Source organism: Phalacrocorax aristotelis, chromosome Z, assembly GCF_949628215.1.
Source record: "Phalacrocorax aristotelis chromosome Z, bGulAri2.1, whole genome shotgun sequence".
Lineage (NCBI taxonomy): Eukaryota > Metazoa > Chordata > Aves > Suliformes > Phalacrocoracidae > Phalacrocorax > Phalacrocorax aristotelis.
Genome location: NC_134311.1, coordinates 67800329 through 67816999, shown reverse-complemented (window position 1 = coordinate 67816999; position 16671 = coordinate 67800329). Strand labels below are relative to the sequence as shown.

Below are 16671 nucleotides of genomic sequence, written 5' to 3'. Positions count from 1 at the left end.
AGTGATCTTAGCATACTAAGAGGACCTTAAAAGGTCAAGAGTTTATGCACTTCTTTCAAGAGGAACCTGTGAAAAATTCCTGACACTATAGTGGATTATGGATGAGTTGACACAATGCCATGTATTCAGAATTAATCTTTTAAAAAGTTGCAGACCATTAAGGAAAAAAATACTGAGAACCACAACATTTTTGAGGCTTTAGTTAAAGAGAGAAAAATCCATTCTTCATGATTATGAAAATGTACAGATTCCTAATTTCCTAAACTCAGCCCTATGCTGTCATAGTAAAAAGAATTATAAAGGTGTAAAATATCCCATTTCATCAAAGATGCCTCAATTTTTATACTTCTACCACAGAAGACTCCTTCACTGGTTTTCTTCTAATCTTACTCTGGACTAAATGTGTCCACACATGGAGCTACTCTGGAAAATGCTATAAATTTTCACAGTCTTTTTGTCCCAAATATCTTTCAAGTGAAGACAAGCCCCAAGGCAAAGATGTGGCTTTTCCCCCCAGTGAATCACAGTGGAAAAGCCTCGTAACCCCACTGGCCAGGCTTCTATGCTCTCCAGTCTCTTGGGGTAAACATCCTGCTTTAGCTCCTTCCACAGCAAACTGTTTCCTCAGTGATTTATGGTAAAATCAGGTGTTGCAAATAATAGTAGTGATATATTGTTTCCTATGAATGAATAATGGTCTAGATATCTGCTAAGAACACTTTGTTTCATCATGAGACTTGATTACACTGGACCTCCAAAACCTGAAAGGAAGGCTACGACCATGTTTGAACATTGGGGGCTTTAAGTTCATATCTATTTTTATCTTTTCAAAGAAAAGGGGTGGCTGTTGATTTCAGCACTTGCAAATCACAAGTGACATACCAGTATAATGCAGTTGCAAGCTGAATCAATCTGTATGTAGAGCTTTTAGAGGGGTCTGCATACACAGAAGTATAAGAAGGTGTTTCTCCTGCCTGCCCAGGACATCATTCCTTGCATTCCTGTTCCTGTACGCACAGAGAAGGGCCATGTGTTCCCTCTTAGAGAAGAGATATGAGGGAAAAACTTTGTGCTCTGTGTTGTATCCCTTTGCTTCCCAGAGTAACAAACTATGTGGACTGGAGCCCAATTCCCTCCCATAGCTACAGCAGGGGAGAAAGGATGGAATATTTGACCTGAACACAGGTCTAGTACATACAAATTAATGTGCTGGCTTAGTTAGCACCTTCCCTGGTGGAGTACGTGCAGCAGATAATGATGGAAAACTGCCTCCACCACCACTGGACTCCTGGGCTTACGGACTTCCTAAAGATTGTGTCTTAGTCCTTGTCAACAACTATATACAACTACTGATGAACCAGGCATGTGATGGATAGTTTACAGATCTACATAATCTCAATGGCAAAAAAATCTTATCACTGGCACAGAGATGGCTCTGAGGCTGGATCCATCAAAGATCACTGATTAAACTGAATCCAGACAAAACTAGTTTCAGGCGAGGACAGAGAAGCAACTGGATGAATATGGTGTGTCTTTAGTAACAACTGTGCTTCTCTGGCACACCAAAATCCAGCACAATGAAGTAATATTTTTTTCATCTGTAACAGGACAATGTATCTCAGAAGCTGGTCTGAGACTGGCAAATGAGTCCCTCATGAAACTCAGCACTCTCAGAAGTACGTGGCACACTTCACCCATCTTGCCTTCTCCCAGATCAATGAACAGCAAGGCGTACATTTATTTTTTAACCTACTTCTAAGTTTTAGTTCTAGATACTCTGCTAAAATGCTTCTCCCTCTGGAGAGAGGTGGCAATAACAACTATGTGCCGACCATTATTCATGCTAATCAGTCTGCTACTGGAAGACAACCAAAGTGTAAAAATCTTACCAGTGAGAAAGCCACTGGGATTCTTTCTGTTATTTAGAGGGAATTAAATGGGCTTGTGGTGGATTACCTTGTTCATAGGGTTTTCAAGAAGAGCACCTGTCCATACACCCAGAACTGAATAACCCACTCCACCCTAGCAGAAGGCAAGTTTCCAGCTTGCATGGATGCAGAGATAATCTTCCCGAACTGTAATTAAAAATCACAAAATCTGTCTTAATCTCACAACTGCCTGAAATTTAGTGGTGTGAACTTTTGTGATCCAATCAATTTGTCCTCAATATGTCTAACTACTACTTAATCACCAATTACTTTTGGTAGATAGGCATACGTGAGAAAGAAGACAAACTACAGTGGCCAGTATGAGTGCTGCCAGGAAAGAAAGTCCAAGGAAAGAAGACGTATGGAGGGGAGAAAGAAGGAAGGAAGGAGATCAAGGAAGAAGAAAAGCAGAAATAGTAATGTATTTGATGACAGCACACTGTACAAGTAACAATTGGTTGGACCATATATAAAGGACAGACTTAGCTTTTCTCCATCCCTGGCTGTGATCTTTTTGCCATCTTTTACCAATGAGTGAGCAGTCCCATGTGACTTGTGGGCAAATGCGGAGTCCAGAGTTCATTCCCTGCCTTGTGAACTGCAGTTCCCTGACCCCACTGGGAATTCCTGCCATAGGCCCTGCACTTCTCCCACAAGTACTGCAGTTCCTCCAGCTCCACCAAGGCAGGCTGACAAGGATGTGAGAGAGACACCATGGGCATCTCAAATACACTAACAGAATCACTCCTCATCTCTAATTCCTGCAGCCTTGAGCATGCCCTCCTGGCAGGGATCACTCCAAAACTCACATGCTGTCCTTTCTAAGGGGACCAGATTTCTGCCTCCTTGCCTTGTCCCTGAGGGATGCAAGGGCTGTCCTTTACCCCATCTCCTGCAAGGACTTTGATTTCCCCCTCCAAGTTCTTCCTGAGGTGCTTGCTGTGCTTTTACAGGATATGGGCTCCAACTCCCTTTCTCTGATCTTCTGTCCAAAAGGACTTCATCACCATTTCCTTGTCTCCTGTCGTACCCCGAAAGGGTACATCTTTTCTTATTTTCCTGTCTCAGTGTTTTTCACGCAGCGAGACTGCTTTTCTTCTGATCTTCTCCCATTTTTTCCCCACATGCCATAAAATTACAGCCTGGAACTCATTGAACAGAGTATCAGTGTTACAAATTTAATAAAATTCAGAAAGGGACTGTATAAACATATGTAATTTATATGGACACCAAACACACTCAAAGTTATCAAAGTGAACAGCAAAAGAAACAAATGAAGCTCATTTCCAAAACAAAGCCCATGCAAACCCTCAAGACATAACAACTCTGATGTTTCAGGGTTTACACTGATCTCTAACTAACCAAGATTAGGATGAGACCTAAAGCAGCAGGCAGATAATCCCACATCCGCCTAATACGAAGTTTCTTGCACCTTCTTCTGTCTGTTAAATTTCAAAGATGGGACACCGGACCAAAGAGATTTGATCTGTTGTGCCATCAACGATATATTGCTCTGAAGGGATGCTTTGGGCTCCTTCTTGCACGTCCCTTCCTGTTTTTCTTGTGGGATCCTCAAATTCTGCGGTTTCCCCTTGCCTTCCTCCCCCAGCCCTCCCCATCCCCTCTAATCTCCACAAGGATTTCTATATTCGTCTGGGTGGCTGGATAGGTCTCAGCCTCCATCTGGGGGGATTAAACTTAATTTATCCTTTTAGCTCAGCAACAACTTCTTCACCGAATCCTCTCCCTAGCTTCGCCTTCGCCTCAGACTTGGCTACCAGTTCGGCCCCGTCCTTCCCGGGGAAACCAGGGAGAAAAGGAAGAAACCCTGAGCCCGAGTGTCAATGGCCGTGCCCCTGGGGGGAGGAGCAGCTGAGCCGGGGTCCCGCAGGATGGGAGGGAGCCGAGGACATGCCCTTGCGTAGGGGGAGGGCAGGGATACGGCAGGGGGGTCTCCGTTGAGGAGGGGGTGACACACCGCCCCACGGTGCCCGGTGGGTGGGGGTCCCCAGTGCCCACCTGACAGGCAGGGCCGGCCGGCCCGGGGGTCAGCCGGCGGGGGACGCCCCCAGCCCTCCCTCGGGGCCGGTCCGGCGCCGGGGGGCTGCGGGACGGCGGGGGGCGGGGGCGCCCCGCAGGGGCGGTGCCGAGCCGTGCCCCGCGCCGCCGCGGCCGCCCCACGGGCGGCGGTAATCCCATCAAAGAACCGGACCCAGCCTCCTCTCCGCTTCCCTTCTCTTCCCTTCCTTTCCCTCCCCGTCCCTGCCCGGCGCGGGGACCAGCCCCGCTCCGCTCCGCGCCGGCCCCAGCCCCACTCCCCGCCCGACTGCCGTCCCCAGGGGACACACGGCGGCGGCGGCGACCCCCGCCCGCGGGCCTCCCCAGCTCCCCCGCGCGGGCGGCGGCGTGGGAACGCGGCGCACATGGAGACGCCGGGGCGCTGCCGCCGCCGCCGCCTCGCCTCGCTGCTCCTCCTGGCTTCGTGCCTCGGGTGCGCGGCGGCGGCGGCGCCGCGGAGGAGCATCCCCCGCCGGCAAGGTAGGGTGGGCGGCGGCGCCGGGGTGCGGAGATGCCCTTTCAGCGCCGCCCTCGCACTCGGCAAAGTTTCGCGTCCCTGCAGAACTTGGCGCTGCCGCGGGCCCGGGGCGCGGCGGGGCGGGGGCAGACGCCGGCGGGGCCGGGCAGCGGCGGCGGGACAGCGGCGGGCGCTCCTCCGGGAGCAGCCGGGGGCGCTCCTGGGGGGCTGTCGGCCCTTGGGGCGGGTCGGGACGCTGGTCTGAGAAATGAACTCCTCGGTGAGCTGCGGAGCGGCTGCTCCCCGCCCTTCCCTGCCAGCCCCTGCCTTGTCCTCCCACCCGCGGGTGGGAGCGGGTGCCCGGCAGCGGCAGGGAGTGCGCCCTGGGAAGCGGGGAAGTGGCGGCATCGGTGTACGAACCGTTTTCTCCGGCATTTTACAGTCAGTGCGTTCGCTCCGGTTACGGAGCAGGGCGCGACTGCTGCTGCTGTGGAAGCAATTTGCAAAAAATTTTACCCGTTTCTCCCTGAAGTCCGTAACCTGTGGTGCTGCGTGAGCGGAGTTAGGAGCCAGGTGAACCTCTGTGCCACTCAGAGATTTCCTGTCGCAAGGCTGTGCCTTGGCTGTGACATTTGTGTGCGTGGCAGCGAATAATGTAAAGCATAGAGTAGTAAATGGAAAAGAAAAATGGCTAGGGAAGCAATAACTTAATAAAAAAATTGTAGTTATTCTGTAACAAGCATGATGTGGGGTGCTTCAAGGTGCTTCTGGCTGGGTGTTACCGGTGACCTGCGGGCGAGTTCCCACGGCTGTCATGGGGTTTTGCGTGTTGATCAAGGTGGTGGTACATGGTCCTTAGTGGTTGAAAGTTAAAAACCTGGACTCTGAGCAGCTTTTATAGCCCCTGCAGACTGCAGCGTATGGAACAGTAAGGTAAAATGTAAATAAACAGTGGGTTGGGACAGAGTGCATGGTGCATTTTGACATTCTGCATGCTTGAAAAATTGTGATGGTTAGAGGAAGTACTGACACCCAGGATGGTTTCATGCACTGAGACTGTCCTGGAGTTTTTAAGGCCAGCACCGATTTTTATCACTAACTTCCCTGGTATCATACCAGTGTAAAATATAGCAATTTTAGTAGATCGTGCCTTAGATCACAGAGTGTTTACAGGACACAGACCCTTTTTGTATATGTTCCACAGTGTTAAAAATTTTGAACTGCTGTTTTTAGAATCAGTGCTGTGCATTCTCTTGCTCTTGTGAGGAAAAAAAAATGCCTTTACAGTTGGAAACTTAATACTTAAATACAGCCTGAGCTTAAAGCCCTTACTGGACAGATGGCTAATTTTACTGGTCTGACCTTGTCTCTCAGGGATCTAGTCCCATGATCCTTGGTTATCATAATAGCTACCACTAAGTACTTGAGGAAATCAGATAGACGGTAGTTGTGAATGAGAAAATGAGTAGCTTGCATTAAAAGAATAGATATGTGAAGTTGGGGATGGGAATGTGTAAATATTTTTAAAGATTACTGTACCGGCGTACTTGTTTCCCCTAATCATGGAAGAATGACAGACCTAGTGGAAATGTATTCCTATGCATTTAATGAAAACGGTTTAAAACTTGGAAACAAATTATTTGTAGTACTGTGGAGGAGATGAATTAATCTGATAACATTGTGCGTACGTTAATTTTGTTAGCTACACATTTTATGTTAGGTTTTTTATAACATGTTATTTCATGTTCATTGACTGATTCAGTTGTTCCTTTTCCACTTTTTTTTTTCTGTATAAGAAGTAGCCAGTTTTATATGGGAACAATTTTTTTGAAATCTGTGCAAACATTTGAGAATCCACTTGTAGCAAGATTTGAAGAGGGAAATCCCCCAGATAGTTCGTGTGCAGCAGTATATGATTTAAATCCCACCTGCATTCTGCCAAGGTCTATTGGAATTGCGAGCTTCCAAGAACCCCACGGCTGGGTCCCTACTGTGAAAAGTTGCTGTTAAAACGCTGAGAACAGGTATAGTTCCAGGTAGCTCATATGTCTGCCTTGTTCTGCAGTGTATCACATGCTGGGTCGTTAAGAGTGGAAGGGAACTGACGTTTACTTGCACATCCAAAAGTAATGGGTAAAGAAGAGATGAGATAGTAAACAGTTCTTTACAATGTTTTTTCCTTTCACTTTGCCCTTTTAATAGTAATAGAAGTGAGGCTTGTACAGGAATTGTAACTGAGGTGAAAGCAAAGGGTTGTATTGAGAGACAAGTGATAAAACAAATTCATCTTCATTAAAAGGAACTGAGTGGGAGGTCCTGTGAGCCAAAAGAAAAAAAGAGAGCCAAACACATCTCCATTTTCCCAAGTTTTTCATTCAATGCTGACCTTACAAGGATCAATTTTGTAATCCCAAGAAAGCAGCGAAGTGAGAAATCTGTCCATGAAGTTAAAAATAAAGTATATAGTAAAATGGCCACAAATGGAACTTCTTAAATTGAACTTCGGGAAAAAAAGCTGTTGTGCTCGAATTTGAAACATCCTGATGACTGCTAAACTCATTTGAACATTTATTTACGGTTACATGATACTTTTACTGGAGACAAGGAAATAAGATGACAGACACTTTGGGAAGGGCTTAAACCAAATCCTTAGACGCCGTGCAGTGAATAACGTAGTTGGGAACAGATTAGGCTGAGATTCTCTAAATCTTGTGCTCCCAGAAGCTGTCATTTGTGCCGCTGCTTTGACATTGTTTTCTTGATTTTGCCTTCTGCAAAGGCACAGGTTTTCACTGCTTCTGTTTGAAGTTTCAGTCAACTGGTTGAAGGCTGGAAAACCCAAATCTACCTCCCAATGTGTAACAGTACTACTAATATAAACACAATGATACTGAATTTTAATGGATCTATGGTTTTAGAGGCTTATAGCGGAAAGAGCCAACCACCTAGCTGATTTCCTATGGAAGTCCATGGCATGAACTTGTTGCACTATATCACATTTTTACTTTTTTAGTATCGGAGGATAAAGTTCCAATGCCCTCTAAAATATTAAAACTGTTGAGTTGGTCTGCCCAGAGAAAATAAAATATTCATACCTGATGCCTAGGAATCTTTTTTTAAAAATACATATTATGCTTGCCAACTAACATAAACAAAGAATTGGGCTTGTATCGTATCTATTTCCCAGATGTCCATAACAGTAGACGTCACTGGTGTAAATGCTGGAGGAATCAGACTGCTTAAGGTCTGAAGACTTTATAAGAGTGTAGCACTCAATATCAGGGCCAGATTTTTGAAAGAGCCCAGCTCCTTGGTCAGCACTACAGTAAAGCACTTTTTTTTCCCAAAGAACTTGGCACTGTGATATTTGAATTCTTTAGAAAATCTGGATATAATAAGAGCTGCTGGATATGGAACACTTTTGAAAGTCTAGCCCTATTTAGGTATCAAAATAGGTCAATCTGCTATGAAAATCAGGTCTACAGATAGGGAAAATGTAGCAGTCTTTGGGAAGGAAGGTGCTTATTTGAGTTTTTTAAATATTACAATTTTTTTTGGAACAACAATAGAATAAGTTGTAATTCACTGCCATAATAAATTCTGCATGTAAAGCATGCAAGGGTGAGACTGATCTATGGCAGAATGTGTAGTGTCTAAGGAAAGGCATGGGTCCAAAGCTGAATGATTCCTGACACTAGGGATGCAGAGCTGGTGCATATCTGTGAGCTGAAACTAATAAAGAAGATGTAAATAATTTATTTGGGGGAAGATTAATATAATTCTTTTAATGTTTCAGACATAGGCCAAACACAGGCTATCAGACCCCAGTGCTCCAACAGCAAGAAAATCAACCAAGTGCTAATTATATATGTATGTCATTTATCACATTTGGGTGTAAGCTGTGTCACAAGATTGTGTGACATTTTCATTTTGATTGGGCTTGATCTTGTACCTGTGGTGCCCATCTCCTGGTAAGTCCTGCTAGTGCTGATCAATCCCATCACCATCTCCAACAGATAGGAGCATTCCCCTAATAAACTCTGAGACAGCAATGGGAATGCAGTGAATTATTTCACTTGAGCATGTTACTTGCTATGTCACCGCTAATCACTAATTTTAAAGTATGTTTTCTCATTTTACTTGGTCTTATTTGTGACAAAACATGTTCTGTCCTTTCCATCCTGAAATCGTTATTTCATGATTCCTCTGATTACAGAGGAAGCTAATCGCTTCCTTGGTAAGAAGGAAACCTTAAGTAAATATTTTTCTTGGGCACCCTTTTGCCAGTGTCCCCTCTAAGACTACTACATAGACTTCTACTGGTGTTCAGAAAGGTAGAATTAGCCAAGAAATTTTTAAAAATTGGTGGAATTATACCTATACCTGGTATTGGAGTTCCCAGTGATGCTTTGGAAGCAGGGGTTGTGTGGAGTTAAGGCACTAGAATGAGCCTTGGGAAATCTCTCTGTGCTGAAGCTGTCACAGACTTGCTTTGAGGGTTTGCCAGTCCTTCCCTGGCCAGATTTTCAGTTTTCAAAATGGGGTTAAGTGGTTTTGTGCTTTTATCCTTTTCCAACCATGTCACAGTAGGCAACAGTAGGACTTCTGTAGGGTGCTCAGGTCAGCTGCACCCCAATTTTAGTCAAGGCTGCTAGGCATTACCTTAGTAATAATATGTAGATGAATGCCTCCGTATCTTCCAGCGTGCCCTGCAGAAAAAACCACACTCTTTTTTTGTGGGAGATAAACAGTGACACTGGACTAGGTAGGGTACAGCACCGTGTACAGCTTGTTAGGAGTGAGCACATCTGATGATCAGATTCAGCTTCTTGAACTTAATAGCAGGGGTTCTGACTGTCAGTTACCCAAAAGTCATCCTGAGGAGCAGGAGAGTACCCTGTTGCCTTAAAACAGAAAATTTCAGTGAATGAGTTCTCTTCAGTGCCCCAAAAACTCATCAATTAGCTGCGAGTATACTTAAGTTTCCCATTCCTCAGGTCATGCTTATATTGGCAGTCAACCTTATGCCTGTTTCTGCTTATATCCCTTTAATGTGGTCTTTAATGAAAATAAAAATAATTTAAAAATAAGGTGACTAATATTGTTGCTTCATAATGGAGACTCAAGACCAGACTGATAGGATCTTTTCACAGCTTTTCTGCCACAATGAAGTGAAACACTAACGTAAGTGGTTATAGAACATTTTTCTCATATTAATAAGTTATTAAAATATATCAACGATGCCTGTAATCTGAGTAAATTACCTTGAAGAGGTCTTTGCAGACTTTATTATTTCATATATTAAAGGGCATACAATTTGGTGCCTATTTATCAGTGAATGTGCAACAGTGGTCTGTGACCATGTAGTAGAAGACTTTCTAAACCACAAGCACACAGGAGACTATGTTAGCTGTATGATCTTGAATGAAATTTCCTAATGGTTTTCTGTGCAAACAAATAATCTATCTAAAAAAACCTCACCAACCAAACAAAAACCAAAATCGGTCCTTCATAATTAATTCCAGCTAAAAGAAAGTACTTTTGGGTAAGAATAGACAAGGTTTGATTTCCTTTGTATTTTTTATTTGTAGTGAGGGTGCTTAGATGTGAAAACCAAATTATTTATTTCATATAAAGTGAACATCCAAACCACAGCCAAAGATGAACATTATTTTTTCAGACTTTTCAGAGTCGCTGAACTGAGAACAAGCACAGCCGAACTAATCTTTGAAAGTAACTGCTTCAGGAGAGCATAAACCACTGAAAATTGGAGGCTTAGGGGGAAAGATCCATCACAACCAGGTAACTAACTCAAACCTTGGTAATAGTATGGGGTGTGGTGATCCATAAAACTCTCCAGGTGAGAGGTGTATAGTGTGAAACACACCACGTTAGCACTAGTTCTATGGAGCACAGTGTAACTACATCCACAAAAGGAAAACTCCTCAGGATATCGGCCTCCAATGAAAGAGAAATCCGTACAATATTGACCCAGGGAGCCTTTTATTCAAAACGAAGAGGACAGCTATGGGATCCTGGGAGAAACCTTCTTCTGTTAGTGACTTTCTGGCTATGTAATTGGATGGTCAAAATACACCAGCTTTGTTTTCTGAAAAAGATCTTTCATTCAAGCATTTCTAAAAGATATCCTGGATAATTTTTAGACCTAGAAGAGAGAAACCATGTGCAGGTGCTGACATATTCTGCATCTGGCTTTCTCTGTGTATCATCAAGTGGTGATGGGGTGTCTTTCCATTTATATAAGTTAACCTTACATTTAATAAACACTTTTTAAATAACAGTGCAGATAGCAGTCATGTTAACACTAACTGTTCTGAGAAGGAGACACCAAGGGGTTCTGAGCTTCCCCATATCCTCAGAGGATAGCCAGACTGGTGTAACTCACACAGAAAGCTCTCCAAGGCTGTGAGAATCCCAAGCCAAATTATTCTTCACACTTCTCTCGATTTTTAAAGTAATTTAAAATTGCTGGAACCTTTGAAAATGATGGTACATTTTGAACTTGCATTTTGAATTGTCATTCTAAAATGAGGGGAAATGAGCATCTTGTGAATGTTGAGCATGCTGCTTTCAAATACAGAAATCATTCCAATTCTTCTGATGTGTCAGAGGCATTATTGCACATAAAAAGTTTTAAACCAAGACTGGCTTCGTGTTGCTGAGCTCAAAAATTTTCTGAAAAAAATCCTAAAGGTAAAGATTATAGAGAATTTCACTCAAGTTAAATTCTTTCATGAATGAGAAATTTCAACTAGAAGATCATTTTAGGAAAAAAACATGAACAAAACTTGTCAAACTACAAATGATGGAAACTAAGTGTCTAGGGCAAGAACTTTTGTGGTTTAATTAGAGAGAGCAGAAGCCAGAATTTGTTCCTTGGAACAGAAATGTTTCACCTCTGTTTCATATTCTGCTTTCTAGATAATCTCAGGAGAAGACAACATGTCTCTAAAAGTAATAAGGCTTTTTATGAAGATGGCTCTTTACAGAGATGGTGGCATTGCAGCTGGTACTGCAGCTACAAACACAGATACCAATGTCCTACTTAGCATTTTTAATTCCCGCTCCCATGTCATGATGTACCCTCATGAACCTGTTGCATGTGGGTTGCTACTGTTTTCATCTTAATTGGACAGTCATAATGGCAGTGTTATGGTATGACGAACTACACAATCAAGAACCGCATCTCTCTCCATACATATGCTAATGGACTCAGTAGGCTGAGTTGAAAGTGTTCAAGCCATTTACCTCTGTGGAGTTGTAAGATGTTGTGATCATGGGGAAGATGGAAGAAGAAGCCTGCAGAATATAAGGGGAAGAAAGTCACTGCTGGACAAAGGACTAGCAGCACCTAAAATGGGCAGAAAGGGGAAAAGAAAGAGCTGTTTAACCAGCTGCTGCCAAGAGAAGGGCACGGCTTGTATGGTGAGGCAGCCCTGGTAAGGGTTTGGGCTAAAAGGTTGGACTCTGCAGACTGTGGTGGGGCAGGGAACACTTTGACATGATTAGGGAGTACAGTGCTTTGTGGACATTGTAACTGTACATGGGTCATTACCTGTTTGTTCCCTTACGTATTTTGTCTTTATTCATGCTGAGATATATTTCCATGTCTTATTGTTTCTTGCAGCAAAGAAGTTTTCATCCCTCCCAGTCATTCTGCCAGCTTTCACATCCCACTGCTTGTCACTGGCATTTTGGACACAGAGCCGTGTCCCACACTACATTAGTATGGGTATACAGGTTTAAAAAACATGCCTATTTCTGTCGTTTAATGGAGACAAAGAATTTCCTCTGTGGTTTTTGCTGATACTGCTGGTGAATGGAGAGACTTGCTGACTGCAGAAGGTAGTGAAATTATCCTGTTTCTTATGGAGGAACTGAATCAGAGAAGAATTTCCTGCTCCTTGAGAAAATGACAAATTTCCTCCCTAACCTGGCCTTAGCAGCCTTTAGTAAAATCACAGCTGCAGTTGAGCTGGTTTCTCCAGTCAGGTTAAGAACACTGTGCAGTGGCAACCCTGGTGTATGTGCCCTTGCAGCTAAAACACCAGCAGCATCCTGGGCTGCATTAGGAGCAGTGTTGCCAGCAGGTCAGGGGAGGTGATCCTTCTCTACTGAGCACTGGTGAGACACATCTGGAGGATTTAGTCCAGTTCTGGGCTGCCCAGTACAAGAGAGACATGGTTGTACTGGAGTGAGTACAGCAAATGGCCACAAAGCTAATTAAAGGACTGGAGCGTCTCGGGGACAAATTGAGGCTGAGAGGAACAGTTCAGCCTAGAGAGTAAAAGACTCGGGGAGATCTTATCAATATATATAAATACCTGATGGGGAGGGTAATGAAGATGGAGCCATTCTTTTCTCAGTGCTGCCCTGTGACAGGGCTGGAGACAACAGGCACAAACTGAAACACAGGAATTTCCATTTAAACATAAGAAAAGTTTTTTTTACAGTGAGGGTGATTGAGCACTTGCCCAGAGGGGTTGTGGCATCTCCATCCTTAGAGATACTCAAAACGCAACTGGGCGAAGTCTGGAGCAACCTGCTGTAGCCAAGCTCGCTCTGAGCTGGGGTTTGGACTAGGTGATCTCCAGAGGTGCCTTCCAACATCATCCTCTCTCTGATTTTGCAAAATGACACAAGTATCTTTTGAAGCTGTGTATTTCAGTTCTCACATCTAGCTTCCTTTGAGCTATCCTCCATCCTATCATGGCCTGAGAACACCACCTGGACATACTGCTATACTTTCTACAGAGGAAGTGGGTGTTTGCTTTAGTTGTGATCAATACCAAGATATTTGGTGGGACGTCACTACCATTTTTGAGGTGGTGTAGCCATATGAGGCCTGAGCTGAAACCTTGGCGACAACCAACCTGCACATTTATTTGTGTGGTACTCTCTGGGGCATGACCAGCTTGTTTGTGTCCGCCGATAATGAGCTTCAAAACAATTACTCAGGACTTCTAGGGATTGTGGGAACCCAAGATGTGGCATGTCCTGTCCTCATCCTGCACACTTGTTGCTTGTCAAATGGTCAGCTTTGTCCTCTTTATACTTTAATCTTTTTGTGTGTGTGTCCGTAATACATGTATGATTGTCAGGTTTTTCTATATGAACACTTTTCTAGAAGGTCCCCTTGAGTTTTTTTTCTTATACTAAGTTTTTTCTTCAAGAGCTCAGTTTTGTATTGTGTATCAGTGAGAGGGAAATCTGCTGTAGATAAAGCGAAGAGATTAAGAGACATCAAGGAGAACATTTTTCAAGTAATATAACCAATTTTGCTATGGTTCCCATTGAAGATAATAAGCTTTAGATAGTGGACACCTGGAAAATACACCCATAAGTGATACTGATTGATGGGAAAACAAATTTTCAAGTTATTTATTAGACTTCTTATAGCTTATCTGCCCTTTTTATTTATATATATATTTATATATAATGAATCTGTATTTTTTGATAATAAATACAAAGTCTTTGATATGTGGTTCTCTTATGTACTTTACCCATGGTATAAATGCTCAGAAAATGTAGCAGGCTGACTTTTATCCTTATTTTTATAATTTCATTTCAGAACAGTAATAACCTGCTTAGTAGAGTTTATTTTCATCAAGGATGCCTAAGACTCAGCTAGGAACTTTAAGCACTGTGTGATCAGCTTTGTTAATATTTTCCTCTTTCTGCTTCCAGTAGTGTTTTGGAGAGTTGTGTTTTCTGGAGATCCTCCAATGTTCGTACTTCCTAACACCTCAGATGTGTAGCCCATGAGGGCTGTGGAAGTGAGTTAAATTCTCTTATATGACACCTGAATTGGTGCAAAAGGGGAGACAGAAGCCCTGGGGTAGGAAGGTGGAAGTAAATGCCTGGAGGTAAAGGGATGGAAGAGCATGGAGGTAGCAGGGCAGGAGAAGATGTGAGACCTTGCCCTTGCTGTTGGCAGTGAGCTGCTGCTTTTGCTTAGTGGTGAGATGAAACTACACCTCTGGATGACACAGTTTTCCATGGGTGCAGAGTTTCCTCAGTGGCTCACTGGGTCTGTCTCACCCAGGCAGCATGTCCCAATCTGCTGGGATGCCTGGCTGGAAAGCTGCTGCTGCCCATCAGCAGAGGGGCTTATTAATTGATTGCTGTTCCCAGTGTAGTCCCAGTATAGAAAATCATGGAGTGAGATGGGGTTGGAGGGTATGCCAGGGGATGCACTTGGCATGCTGGTTCTTATCCAGCCCATCCTACAGATTATTAAAGTCTATTGCACAGACATGCTAACAGCTGTTGCTTGTTTTCAGGTTCTTTCTAACACTTATGTTAAACCTCCCAGAGAGTTATTTTTAAAAGTTATTTGAAAAATGGTAAAGTAGCTGATGAGAAGGCAGGCAGTACCAGGGCAGGCAGGGCTGTGGCAGCAGCTGCTGTACACATCTGTAGGGACAAGGCAAGTCCAAGCCCAGCCAGGAAATCCCAAGCCAGGAAAATGTTGAGTTTTGCATTCAAGCAGCCTGTAGACTGGAACAGGGAGAGGTGAGCCTCAGTGCTTCCCGTTCTTTGGGAATAGGGACCTTGCTACCATCTTTGTCTTCCAGGCCAAGATGCTACAGAGGCATCAGGAATTAGGGCAAACATGTCCCAGCACTGGGGTTTCGACAGCTGAAGCACAAGCCTGGTTTTAGGGACACAAGTGCTAGATTTTGACTCAGGCTTGCAGGAGTGCACCTGAGTTTATGTAGGTGGAGTGTCTTGGTGGGGCTTTTTGCAGGTGTCTATACTACATCTATATTGGAAGTGGAAACCGCTTCCATTAGGAGAAATATTTCACCAAGTTATCTCAGGTGCACGTACAGTGTATGCACTGGTGTTAGTCCGACTGGCCTCTGATCAGTAATTATTGAAAACACAAGCCTGTAAGAGTTATCCAGAGATTGCCCTGTCTGTTCCTCTTGACAAAGGCAGGACACGTATAAACTAGACCTTTACTCAGAGATAATGGTGCCCCGATTTTAATAACCTTTAGCACCAGGAATTCCCCAAAAGCAGTTCCAGTGTGTAACCATCCACAGCTAGAAGCTTATTTCTATATCTAGCTCTTAAAAAAATTATCTGAAAAATCAGTTTCTGCTTTTCCTTCTCACACATGGAAGTCACTGTGCACTGTGCAGAGCTCCCCTACTTTCTCCCTCCCTTCTCTGCAGAGTTGGAGCCTTCCCAGGAGCAGAGCCTTGCTCTGGGGAGGAGCACGGGGAGGGGAACAGGGCTTCCTACCTCTGCCCTTCTCTTCTGCGATCTGCAGGGCCAGGACAAAGCAGGAAAAGCAATGACAAGGTCACCATGGACATTGTGCCTGTTCGTTTGTAAAGGGATTCACTGAGTTGCACTGTAGCTTAAGTTCTGATCTTTGCCTCCTTCATTCTTCTTCCCTGGGCTATAAATACCCTGATGACAATCACCTCAGATGTACCTGGGGCAGATAATAGATGCTATATACTGCATCAGAAAAAAACATCACGTGGGTCCAAGCCTGCTATTATTATAATGTTGAGGGGTTTTTTTCATTGTAATTATTACAGTATTTTTAAAGGGCTAACTGAGATTGGGTTAGTCTCTCCAAAGGTTTTCGCACTCCGGTGTGGGTCAAAAACTGTGATGCCTCCAACAGGGCCATACTACCTACAGTCTCTGCACCAGTGCTCTCTGTGGCAGTGTGGGGGTGACCCAGTGGATTTCCTCTTGTGGGAATCTAATCCACTAGAAGTGGTAGGTGACTCATTCAGAGCAACAACTGTCAGGGTTTCTCAATTTTTTGATTGAGAATTTCAATCAAAATCTCAATTTTCAATGTTGATGTTGCTACTCAGGGTGCAGGATCAGGAGAGACTAGCTGAGATTTTCCAGTTTCAAGTCATCGTCCTTTGTAATTGTTGTGGCTGGGAGATTCTTGCTCTCTTACATACTGCTGCTGGGCAGTGGGAGCTGGAAAACACTTCAAAGAGATTAGAAGATGGCACATTTTTTTCATTTAGGATTTCCTGACCTTTTTCAGTTTGTCATGCTGTCTTCATTCCACCGTGGTGTTTGCATAACCTCATTCAATCTGTAAAAAGAATGAAAACGAGAAGAACCTATAGCTGTTTATTGTTTTACAAATGAGAATTTCACCAATATTTCAGTCAGAGATTGAATGTGCCATAATACACTTTGTTTCACCTCTAGGAGTAG

General features: G+C 43.9%; 1 protein-coding gene across 2 annotated transcripts in view; it reads left to right on the top strand.

Moving 5' to 3' along the window:
- The first annotated feature begins 4262 nt into the window (after nucleotides 1-4262).
- Nucleotides 4263-16671, top strand: part of EGFLAM (EGF like, fibronectin type III and laminin G domains) — a 77364-nt gene continuing 64955 nt past the window's right edge. The window contains exon 1 of one of the 2 annotated variants that reach the window (XM_075079883.1): nucleotides 4263-4466. In XM_075079883.1, coding sequence (XP_074935984.1) covers nucleotides 4352-4466 — 115 coding nt within the window. In that variant the 5' untranslated portion in view covers nucleotides 4263-4351. The remainder of the gene's footprint in view (nucleotides 4467-16671) is intronic. The other variant, XM_075079884.1, reaches the window with a different exon arrangement.